Source organism: Taudactylus pleione, unplaced genomic scaffold (genome assembly GCF_031769625.1).
Source record: "Taudactylus pleione unplaced genomic scaffold, aTauple2 ptg000069l, whole genome shotgun sequence".
NCBI classification, from domain to species: domain Eukaryota; kingdom Metazoa; phylum Chordata; class Amphibia; order Anura; family Myobatrachidae; genus Taudactylus; species Taudactylus pleione.
This window is the reverse complement of record NW_028284471.1, coordinates 701,496-713,214: the sequence shown is the minus strand read 5'-3', so window position 1 is coordinate 713,214 and position 11,719 is coordinate 701,496. Positions and strand designations below refer to the sequence as shown.

At 43.7% G+C, this 11,719-nt stretch overlaps 1 protein-coding gene across 1 annotated transcript; it reads right to left on the bottom strand.

Annotated features, from left to right (window-relative positions):
* Positions 1 to 1,036: 1,036 nt before the first annotated feature.
* On the bottom strand, positions 1,037 to 9,027 carry NPBWR2 (neuropeptides B and W receptor 2). Its single transcript, XM_088467122.1, has 2 exons — positions 9,004 to 9,027; positions 1,037 to 2,591 (listed from the first exon to the last, which is right to left on the bottom strand). Exon 2 carries the CDS (start codon positions 2,332 to 2,334, stop codon positions 1,381 to 1,383), a length of 954 nt encoding a protein of 317 aa, XP_088323248.1. The 5' UTR covers positions 2,335 to 2,591; positions 9,004 to 9,027; the 3' UTR covers positions 1,037 to 1,380.
* Between the last annotated feature and the right edge of the window lie 2,692 nt (positions 9,028 to 11,719).

Here is an 11,719-nt window from a genome sequence, read left to right as displayed (position 1 = left end):
CAGCACGCCCCCTTTGGTGGGCGTGCCTGCCAGACGGAGGCGTTCCCATGGGAACGCCTACCATCTGAAGCCGGCCCACTGACATCACTAGTGATGTCAGTGGGAGTGATTTTGGCTCTGATAGAGCGTCCCTTTATAAATAAACTGTACTGTAGTAATAAATGTGTTTCTTTATTTTCTGTGCAAGCTAAAATGTAATTGTTTGTTCAAGTCAACCAATCACTTTAGAAAATACACAATTATTGATATACTGTGAGCATACACTCATGCTATCAATATGCATGCCCAGAGATGAGTCACATCCAGTAGTCCACAAGCATTTGCATTCCTATACGGTATGCAGTCTGGAAGCCGATGGTCGAAATGCCTACCGCCGCCTTCCCGACTGAGCAATCCCGACAGGGGACTAATGATAGGTGTCAATATCCCGACGCCTATCATTAACCCTACACCGGGAGCCCGACGCCTGGCATACCGAACGAAGGTAAGCCGGGTGGTGGGCTTGGGGGGAGGTTTAGGTTAGGGGCTCCCTGGGGGGACTTAGGGTTAGGCACCCCTCCTGGAGGGTTAGGCTAGGGAAAGGGGGGGTTAGGCACCCCCCAGGAGGGTTAGGTTTAGGCTGCGGGGATGGGGGGGTTAGGTTTAGGCACTTATGGGGGGGGGTTAGGCACTAGGGACAGAGGTTAGGGTTAGGCACCCCTAAGGGAGGGTTAGGGGGGTAGAGGGTTAGTTATACTTCAGGAGCAAAGTATGCTGTGGATGTCATAGTGTATATATGATCTGTATAATTGGTTTGCTGTCTGTTATTAAACAATACTTACCTTAATTACCTGTCGGGATCTTCACTGCTGCCGGCATTCTGGCGTCGGGATTTGAACTGCCAGACATAGGTCCGGCGGTCATTCATACCGATCCCTTCTCATACACCAACTCAAAATCTTATTCCTGGATTACAAGAAAAGAAAACGAAACTTTTTGTAATGTAAAAAGATTTTATTTGGTGACTTGAGGTGACAACTACTGAAATTGTGTTGTGCTAAGCAAATTTGTTTGAACATAGTTGTTGACGCTACAAGATGTGTAATAAGTTTGTGACTTCTGTGCAACAATTGGAGCTTTTAAATAGTCATATTGCTGTCTCCTCACAGGTAAAAGCATGGAACTCTCTACAATGTAATAATAACGATCACCAGTGAAATCTGTGTTCTGGTCTCACCTAATATCAGACCATGAAATAATCTATGCCATTGATCTCCACCCTATATTGTCCCTTCCAAAACTGTATTTTGCTATAACAGTCACCAGGGTCAGTGGCCAGGAGGGACTTGATGCTGTACTATGGCTGGTTACCTTCACTGTAGAACTTGACCACATTGTCCCTCAAGTTGTTCTGCACTCGAGCAGTTTCTTAAAGCTCTTCCTGAAGCTATCGTCTAGGAAGGCATATAGGAATGGGTTGAGGCAAGAGTTGGCATAGCTCAAACTTGTAAAGAAGTAGGAGATGCCAATAACCAATGAAGTCTCACGCAAATCTGTGGTGAGTGACACAATGGTGGCAAAATGATATGGAGTCCAGCAGAGAAGACAAACCGCTACGACAACAAAGACCATAAAAGTCACTCTTTTCTTAGCCTTGTCCAAAGCCTTTCCATTGGAATTTAACCTCATGCTCCGTAGTCTGTATAACATGACCATGTACAGGACACAGATGGTTGAGACTGGGATTGCAAATCCCAACAACAAGGTATAGATGCGACTTGCCTTGAACCATAACTTTTCCGGTTTAGGGAAATTCAATCCACAGCTCTTAAACTCCAAGTTGTCCATGTAAACATCAGCAAAAATGGTGAAAGGCAGCACAATGACAATGACTAAGACCCAAACCAGAACACTTATGATTTTTGCTGCTCGGTAAGTGCGATAGGGCATCCTTTTGGACCTCACGGTAGCCAGAACTACTAGATACCGGTCTATGCTCATAACTGTCAAGAAAAATATACTGGAAAAGATGTTATAGAGATCTATAGACAAGATAACTTTACAGATGACAACCCCAAAGTTCCACGAGCGTTGCACGATCTCTGCAATGTTGATGGGAAGAACAAGAGTAAACAAATCGTCAGCAATCGCCAGGTTCAGGATGAAGAGGTTGGTGACGGTCTTCATCTTCGGGGCTTTGAGAATTACATAAATGACAGCGGTGTTTCCTGTCAGTCCCACGGCACAGATCACTGAGTAGATGACAGGGAGTATAATGCTAAACTCCGCACTGTTAGCAAGATGTGTGGGACCGCAGGATGAGTTTAGAGGACTTAACAATGACACATTCTCCATGGCTTTCTGCTTCAAATCTTGTTAATGGGTAGATGAAAAAATAAGGTTATGACTCCACAGTTCATGGTTTCGCACATGTTCCAGTTTCTAGATTTATATTAACCCAAAGTTACCAGTATCCAATCCCCTGTTGTTCATGTCAGACATTTCCAAAAATGTATAAATTCTATGAGAGTTTTCAAAGTGTAAAATATGCTGAGCTGCTGGGAAGTGTCAGCTATGTCTTAGTGTCCTTGGGGTGATAAACTGAGCGGTCTCTGAAAGAAACAAAATCAGACAAGATAAAAAGTCTCATACAAGATAATTATTTTTAGATTGCATAAGCTGTGCACAGAAAGAACTGGAGGCATCAGACATAAACATTACATATGTGTGTATAAAATTAATTGGTGTTATATGCTGCATACAGTGCCTTACAATAGAGTAGTGGTTCCCAAACTGTGTGCCGTGGCGCCCTGGGGTGCCTCAGGACACTTGCAGGGGTGCCTCAGGTTGGTGGTCCAACACCAAATCAAATTATTTATGGTCAATGTAATGTAAATATGTGGTTAAAAAGAAGCTCAAACCTGTCCATCACTATATAACTGACCCTAAGGATGACGGGTAGGCACAATTTACTCCACTGTACTAAATTTTTTTCTGAATGTCTCAATAATAAACGTTTGCCTTAGGGGTGCCGTGAAAACAATGCAGATACTCTAGGGCGCCGTGATTCAAAAATTTGGGAACCTCTGCAATAGGGGAAAGAAATACATGTTGAGAATAAAAAATGCAATAAGGAAAAAATTTAAGAATTAAAATGGATTTAACATGTATATGAACGAGGACTATACAATCTTGGAGTCCCTTCTCACCATTAGAGATGCCACCTGCAGCTACTTTTATATATATATATATATATATATATATATATATATATAGTGACAGCCCATCTGAACCCCAATGTCCATTTTTTTATCTTCCTCACCCATCCCCCTCACGGGCCAAATCATCCAGGACCAGGTGTGCCGTGAGGGGCTGTTTGGCGCGACTGAAACCACAGTGTATGAGTGCATATCTGTACAGCTGACCGGGACAGCTCTTTCAGGACTACAAGTCAATGTAATTGGTTTAACAAATGGCATTCCATGACAAAGCCTTGTTGAAAGTCACTGAGCTCTCTCTATTAAGCTTGCGTATGCTTAATTTTATACACCTGCTAGTAATGAGTGTGGCTGAAATGGCCTAACACATAATTTGGAAGATTTATCCACAATTTTGGCCATTTAGTGTACATACAGTTTCATGTTCTATCTCTTTATTTGCATTTATGGTTCCCGAATTTCCTGCATTTTGCTTTCTTTGTTTCTGTACTATGCTCTATTTCTTCACTGTAAAAGTACTGAGGAATTTTGTGATGCTATATAAAGAAATAATAATAATAATAATACTATAAATGCGCTAGGCAGGCAAACAGAAGCATTTGCGCGTATAGAAAAGTTCTACAATTCCATATGTTTTTCACTTTCATAAATGACTTCAACATATGTGATGTTGGCCTCATCTGTCAAAACAATCAAGAATTAAATATTCATTGCACCTATTATATACTGATTAACATCCCGATTAAATTATACCATTTAACACAGTATGGAATAATTAAATTGAACTTTGAATCCCAGTGGAATTATGTAATGCTCTTTATCCAGTCTACCGTAAACAGAAACAGATTTAATTTATAGTCTTTGTTTAGCACAGTTGAGCGATCTGTGGATCTGTGACTACAGTATAACTACAGGTCTCAGCATTCCTTTTTTGCTAGCCTTTTGTAGATGGAGACTGACAGGTTGAATTCCACTGCTCTTCCTAAACCAAATTACCATAATTTGGACATAAAAAGATGGTGTGTTACAGATTGCATACCCTCCAACCAGAGTTGTAACTAGACTTTTTTGGTGCCCTGTGCCAGAAAGATCATTGGCGCACTCCCTATTTTTCAAATAGGGACATAATGCACTCAAAAAAGGGGCATGGCCTCATGGGGAAGGGCTAGGGAAGAGATAGGGGAGGCCAGGAGGTGCTGGGGATAAAATTAAGAGGAAGCTACAAGTGAGAATGATAATAAACAGAAAATTGACAGGCCCGAATAGCGCCCCCTGCCCTGCGGTGCCCTGTGCCATGGCACAGATAGCACCACCCTAGTTAAAGCCCTGCCTCCAACCATTCCAATTTCATTTGGACAGTCCCGCTTTTTGGGCACTGTCCTGCTGTCCTACCCGCGGGCTTCATTGTCCAATTGGCAGGGAAAGGGGGTGGAGGTTGGGGGGACACTCTGACACCGGTGCTCTGCTATGGATTATGTGTGCATGTGCGTGTCATCCGCACTGTGCCGTGAGAGGCTGGGAATTTATGCTCCCATATTCAAGATTTTTGCAATTTTCCCACTGCCAGAAATATGTTGCTGACACCGGTGCATAGTATCAACATCTTGCCAAATAATTCAATAAAAGGTGGAGATGGAAGCCAACTGCCAGCCCATCACCAACAACTCAAGACTTATGGGACCCATACATCTCTGTTCTGCAGATGACTGGTTTGGGGGATCTCAAAAATCCAACATGTTGGACAATCTCGATACGCTGACTCTGACCCAAAATATAGGTGAGTCATGGATTTTTAACATGTTGTATTTTCATGACCACCCATCTGATGTATGGCCCGCGATAGATATGAGCTAACTGCCAGCCCATCGCCAACAATTGAAGGCTTAGATGGGGTCAACTTCCAGCCCATTACCAACAACTCAAGGATTAGATGGAGGCCAACTACCAGCCCATAGCCAACAATTTAAGGATTAGATGGAGACCAACTGCCAGCCTACAGTCAGCAAATTTGGGTTTAGATGGAGGCCAACTGCCAATCCTTAGCCAACAATTAAAGGCTTATATGCGGGCCAACTACTAGCCCATAGCCAACAATATAAGGTATCCAATCTCTCCTGCCAATGATACACATAGAGGCCACTATGCCCGGTGGTGTCACTGACCTCAGTAGTGTATAATCAGTCTAAACCTGTGTATTGGTGGGGAGAGCACCTTTAGACCTACAAGACAGCCACTGTTACCATTCTTTCCCATAAAACAATAAAGTCAACAATCATAATAAGCATACTTTCTAAAGAGGCAAGAGACCTCCCAACCAGAAAATCATTATAAACCAGTAACTCAGCCCAAACCTCCACTCCTTAACTGTTACAGGACTACACAAACCAGACCATAAAAAGGGCACCCCTTACATTTTTAACCCTTGCTCCTAAATGTATTCTGACACATCCTAGTAGTTTAAATTCAGAGAGTCATATGAAATGATCTCCTACAGTGTGTTGCAACATTTTAGAGTTTGATGAGTTGGTATCTAGTGTGTTACACACAATGACAGTGGGGTGCCCAAAAAATAGCCTGGATCCCGCAGGACGCACTCAGGCCAGTCAGAGAGAAATAAAGAGGAAAGAGTCGTAAACCAACTAAATTGGTTAAAGACAATGGGGGGGAAGGGGTTTGGTAGGTAGAGAACCACTGGGAGTATGTGCTTTGGGTGCAATAAGGTTCATTTATATTCATGGGCTAAATGTAATAGCTTTCAATCTTCAGCCGCTGCAGGGATTTATGCTAGTCTCTTCATAATTTTAAAGTGGCAATCATTTTAAAGACTAAACCAGCTTGGGAGTCCAGTTCATATGTCCCACCTGCCTGTGCCACAGCTGTATTTAGCAAGGTACTGGCAGAAAAAGCATGAGGCTGGCACAATAAAGTATTATTTTGTGCTGGCATGCATGAAGCTGGATTAAAGAGGAGCCGTGCTGCCAACAATGAGGAGCAGCAGCCTCAACAGGCAGCAGGAGGTAAGTGGGCTGGGCTGGGCTGGAGAGACACGGATTGGACTGAGGTTGGGGGAACCTGGAGATGAAGTGACCTGGGAGGGAAGGTACTGAAGACACAGGGCTGGGGAGACACAGGCTGATGTGCTGGATAGACACAAGATGACAGGGCTGAGCGATACAGGGGGAGGAGAGGATTATGGCAAAAGTCAAAGAGGGGGTAAGGTTGAGAGACATGGGGTGGTGAGGCTAAAGATGGGTACACACTGGTGTGATGGGCATTCGCTCCAATATCGAAACGAATGTCCTTGAACGGGAATTGCCCGTCCACATTTGAACGAGCTAATAAATGACAGAACGTTCACTGTTCCATCCGTCATTAACTTACTTTAGGTCGCTGGCGATATCATCAGGTTTGATGTGCAGCAAATCAATCCTAGCGACCACTGTTAGCGACCGCTGGAGCACGCAATTGCTTGAACAAACCGAGCGATGTAGGCTACATCGCCTACATTGTTGCTACAACACGGCAAATCGGCCCAATATCACTCCAGTGTGTACCCGGCTTAAGAAACACGGGGGGAGAGGGGGGAGGGTGTGAAGCTGAGAGACATGGGGTGGGGGGTAGAGAGGCTGAGATACACTGCAGGGAATGAATTTGGGAGACACATTGGGGAATGAGGATTAGAGATAAAGGGCAGGGAATGAGGATGAGACACACAGGGTGGGGAACGAGGCTGAGAGACGTGAGGGGGAGACTAAGAAACAAGTGAGACAAATGGAAGGCTGGAGATGAAGAGACAGGGATGAGGCTGGAGAGACATGGGGGATGAGGCTGGAGATACACAGGCATGGATGGGGCTGGTGCAACACAGGCAGGGATGAGTATGGAGAGATGGGATGGTGGCTTGAGCAACATAGGTGAGGATGAGACTTGAGAGATAGGGGGATGAGACTGGAGAGACATAGGGGTAATGAGCCAATGGCCGACTGGCCTGAACCTCCGGGGGAAGGATGGGAGGCCCCAAAAACATCAGTGTGCCAGGCTTCAGGATTTCTGTTGCTGGCCCTGGAGAGGTAGATAGAGCATTATCAGAATAGAGATGATAATGGGAGCCAAAAGAGCTGTTGAGCACACCAAGGCAGTAAGTACACAGTAAGGAGGGGAGAACAATTGGGCCTTGAGGGAAGAAAAGGGTAGCAGAAGAGGCGGAGTAGTTGAATCATTAGAAGAGACAGAGAAAGAGCCACCAAAAAGATAAGAGTTAGACATTAGAGGGCAGTGTCACATAGACCAAAAGAGTGAAGGATTTTTATAACCAGTCCACCTCTGTCCACTCTGTCAACTATACAAATATTTAATCTGTCCCTTCAACTATACAACTAGCCCTTATGTCCTCTTTACAGTAAAATACAATAATTTTCCATCCCTAAGGTACAACATATGAAACTTCATCTGCAAGTTCGCCTGGAACTTCTACTGTACCATGTATTGGACAACATCCTTTCCATTCGTTCTACTGTACATGTATTATTCCCCCTCTAGTAAACAACTACTGATTTAGACTGCTGTACAGCACCTCATATCATGTAATACGTCATGTACAATCATCTCCTGTAGAACCATCCCATATGTCTCCACTACTGTACACTGCACAACTAACTCTTCCACAGTACCTACTCTACCACTCACCTATATACTGTGTAATGTCTATTACACAACCACCTCTTATGTCCCTTCTCCTGAACATCCAAATGTTTTCGCCTTTACACCCAGCTTCCCGTGTACCCTCTACTATAAACCCATATTTCTCCTGTACAACCATCTCTTCATCCCACTACTGTAAAAGCGCCTCATAACGTCCCATCTATTGAATAATCTAGAACAAGTGTTCAACAACTGTACCTCAGCTATACTGCTGCCCAGTGCTATATACAGCCACTTCTGCAGCACTGTCATCCAGCCCTTCTATGCTGTCTTATACAACTCCCTCTTCACTGCTGTCCTGTACTATACATTTATATTTGATGTGTTGCCTTGTACTATACAACCACCTCTTTTATGTTGCTTCATATTACACACTCATCTCTGCTACACTGCTCTGTACCATACATCAACCTCTATTGCGCAATCACCTGTTGTGCTACCTTGAACTATAAAACTACCACTCCTGTTCTGTCCTTGTCTATACAACCACCTCTTCTTCTGCCTTGTATCATTGAACTACTGTACCACTCAGCTGCTCTGTACTATATAATCATCTCAGCAGAGTTGCCCTGTACCGCACGACACTACTCCTACTGCACTGCTCTGTTCTACACAACCATCTGTGCTGTGCTATCCTGTGTCTCACAAACAAGCTCCGGAACGCTGCACTGTGCTATATTATATTACACTGGCCCCCATTTATTAATGATCGCAATGCGATCTATGACACCACTATGTACTATATAATAACTTCGGCTGCGATGCTGTCCACTGTGCAATCAGTGTGCCTTCCTGTACAGTCACAGCTCTGTATTATACAATGTGCTGCACAAAACTATTCACCTGTATCTGCTCTTTACAACTAAACTCTGCGGTGTTGTTTTGCACTGCACTACCACCTCTGCTGTGTGTGCGAATATCGGACGGTCGATCAGTCACAGTGGATGTGCTATACTAGTAACAACAGCCCAGCAATCTCTTCTGTATTATCTGTGTCAGTCACCACAAACATCTCTAATTAGCATTAAACAACTCTAGATCGCAAGCTTCCTATCTCACTTTCTCTGCCCCATTATTCCCTATTATACTCCAGTCCATTCCTTACCTTGTACTCTGCCGGTACAGCCTGTGCTTTCCTGCGCTGCAGAGCTCAGCTTCTTTTACATCTTCGAGGGCTATGACTGAGAGGAGGAGGAGGGTGTGTGCTTGCGCTGCTGCTGACGCTCTAAGCTACAGGGAGCACCACCACTGTCATGCTGGGGACGTTTAAGAAATTAATGTAGGTCTTTCTAGGAGGGGCTGAATGATAAGCAGCAGAACTGCACGCAGGGACTGTGATAAAGAAATTACTGGAGTACGTCTTAACCAGGTTAGGATCTATGATACTATTGCGAGGGTCATATCTTATAATGCGTCTGAGATCAGTTACACTACAAGTCTCAGCATACCAGCCAAAGGCTTCCAGTGCCATCGCACTTGTCGCAGCATGCCCTGTCAGCCAAGGGCTGGGTATGTCATTCTACCACGTGCAATTCGAGTGTATTAACTTATTGTTTTCTAACCATGGCTTCAGATGCATAATTTTTGTCAGTTGTCATAGAAGTCTCTAGGAGGCATATTTACTAAAGTGAGAGTTTTTAGAAGTGGAGATGATGCCCATAGCAACCAATCAGATTCTACTTATCATTTATTTAGCACCTTATAGAAGATAATAGTTGGAATCTGATCGGTTGCTAAGGGCAACATCTCCACTTCTAAAAACCCAAACTTTAGTAAATATACCCCTAGTAATCTTTCCCAATAATAGCAATAAATGTGGAAAATAAATTATAACTTCTAACAGCTCTACAAATGTAATTACACAAAACAATACACAATGGCAAAGTAAGACTAATTATTAAGGGTAAAATCAGAAACAAAAGTCTCTTTCTACTGGTTTCAGTACAGTTTCTATTTAACAAATGCCTAATGCAGGAGTGATAAGCTACTGTAAGTAACACAGGCTTCCTCAGTACCCATCATTATCTCTAGTAACGGCGGTCTGTACCAATTTGCCAAGCTCTAAAAATCTTAGCTTGTAATATAAATGGCGAAAGAGTTTTCTAGAAAACTGTTTTTACAACATTACCAGTTACAACTGTGCTGCCATTTTACCCACTATTTGCTACTCTACAGACACTTATCATATACTCACCTCCAGAATGTTAAGCTGGGTACACACTAGGGGTGTGCACCGGCCACTTTTCGTGTTTTGTGTTTTGGTTTTGGATCTGGATCTTTCTTCGTGTTTTGGATCTGGATTGGTTTTGCCAAAACCACCCTTGCGTGTTTTGGGTTCTGGGTTTTGTGTTTTGGATCTGTATTTTTTTGAAAAAAAGCATAAAAACAGCTAAAATCACAGAATTTGTAGGTTTTTCTGCTCCTATGCTATTATTAACCTCAATAACCTTAATTTCCACTCATTTCCAGTCTATTCTGAATACCTCACACCTCACAATAGTGTTTTTATGTCCAAAAGGTTGCACCGAGGTAGCTGGATGACTATGCTAAGCGACACAAGTGGGCGGCACAAACACGTGACCCATCTAGGCGTGAAACTGCAGTGGCAGACAGGATGGCATTGAAAAACTAGGCCCCAAACTGTACATAATGCAAAGAAAAAAAAGAGGTGCAAGATGGAATTGTCCTTGGGCCCTCCCACCCACCCTTATGTTGTATAAACAGGACATGCACACTTTAACAAACCAATCATTTCAGCGCCAGGGTCTGCCACACAACTGTGGCTGAAATGATTGGTTCGTTTGGGCCCCCACAAAACAAGCTGGCAATTTATCTGTCCCTGCACAAACTGGCTCTACGGAGGCAAGATGTCATCCTCATCCTCCTCATCCACCGATTCCTCACCCTCTTCAGTGTGTACATCCTCATCCTCACAGAGTATTAATTCGTCCCTGCTGGAACCACAGGTCCCTCTGTACGTTCTGGAGGCTGGTCTCCCTGGAAGAGTTGATAATTCATTTTATGAACATCATCTTCTCCACATTTTGTGGAAGCAACCTCCTACGCCTTTCGCTGACAAGGTTCCCGGCTGCACTAAACACTCTTTCGGAGTACACACTGGAGGGGGGGCAACTCAGGTAAAATAGAGCCAGTTTGTACAGGGACCTCCAAATTGCTTCTTTTTCCTGCCAGTACAGGTACGGACTGTCTGACATGCCTACTTGGATGCTGTCACCGATGTAATCCTTTAACAGACAGACGCACGCTTGTCGCTGCTGCTTTGAGGATTCAAGTGCGGCTACAGCCCACACAATTCACAAAGACAGAAAAAAAAAAGAATATTTTTATTGTTTGTGGAGCACACTTTGAGGGTTACACCACCCTTTAACAGACAGAAGCACGCTTGTCGCTGCTGCTTTGAGGATGCAAGTGCGGCTACAGCCCATACAATTCACAAAGACAGAAAAAAGAAGAAGAATATTTTAATTGTTTGTGTAGAACACTTTGAGGTGTCACCACCCTTTAACAGACAGACGCACGCTTGTCGCTGCTGCTTTAAGGATGCAGGTGCGGCTACAGCCCACACATTTCACAAAGACCAAAAAAAAAAGAACAATATTTTAATTGTTTGTGTAGAACACTTTGAGGTGTCACCACCCTTTAACAGACAGACGCACGCTTGTCGCTGCTGCTTTAAGGATGCAGGTGCGGCTACAGCCCACACAATTCACATAGACAGAAAAAAAAAGAACAATATTTTAATTGTTTGTGTAGCACACTTTGAGGGTGTCACCACCCTTTAACAGACAGACGCACGCTTG

Bases quoted from the DNA above. Each gene is read 5' to 3' on its own strand.
- NPBWR2 (XM_088467122.1), bottom strand. From the start codon at position 2,334: ATGGAGAATGTGTCATTGTTAAGTCCTCTAAACTCATCCTGCGGTCCC.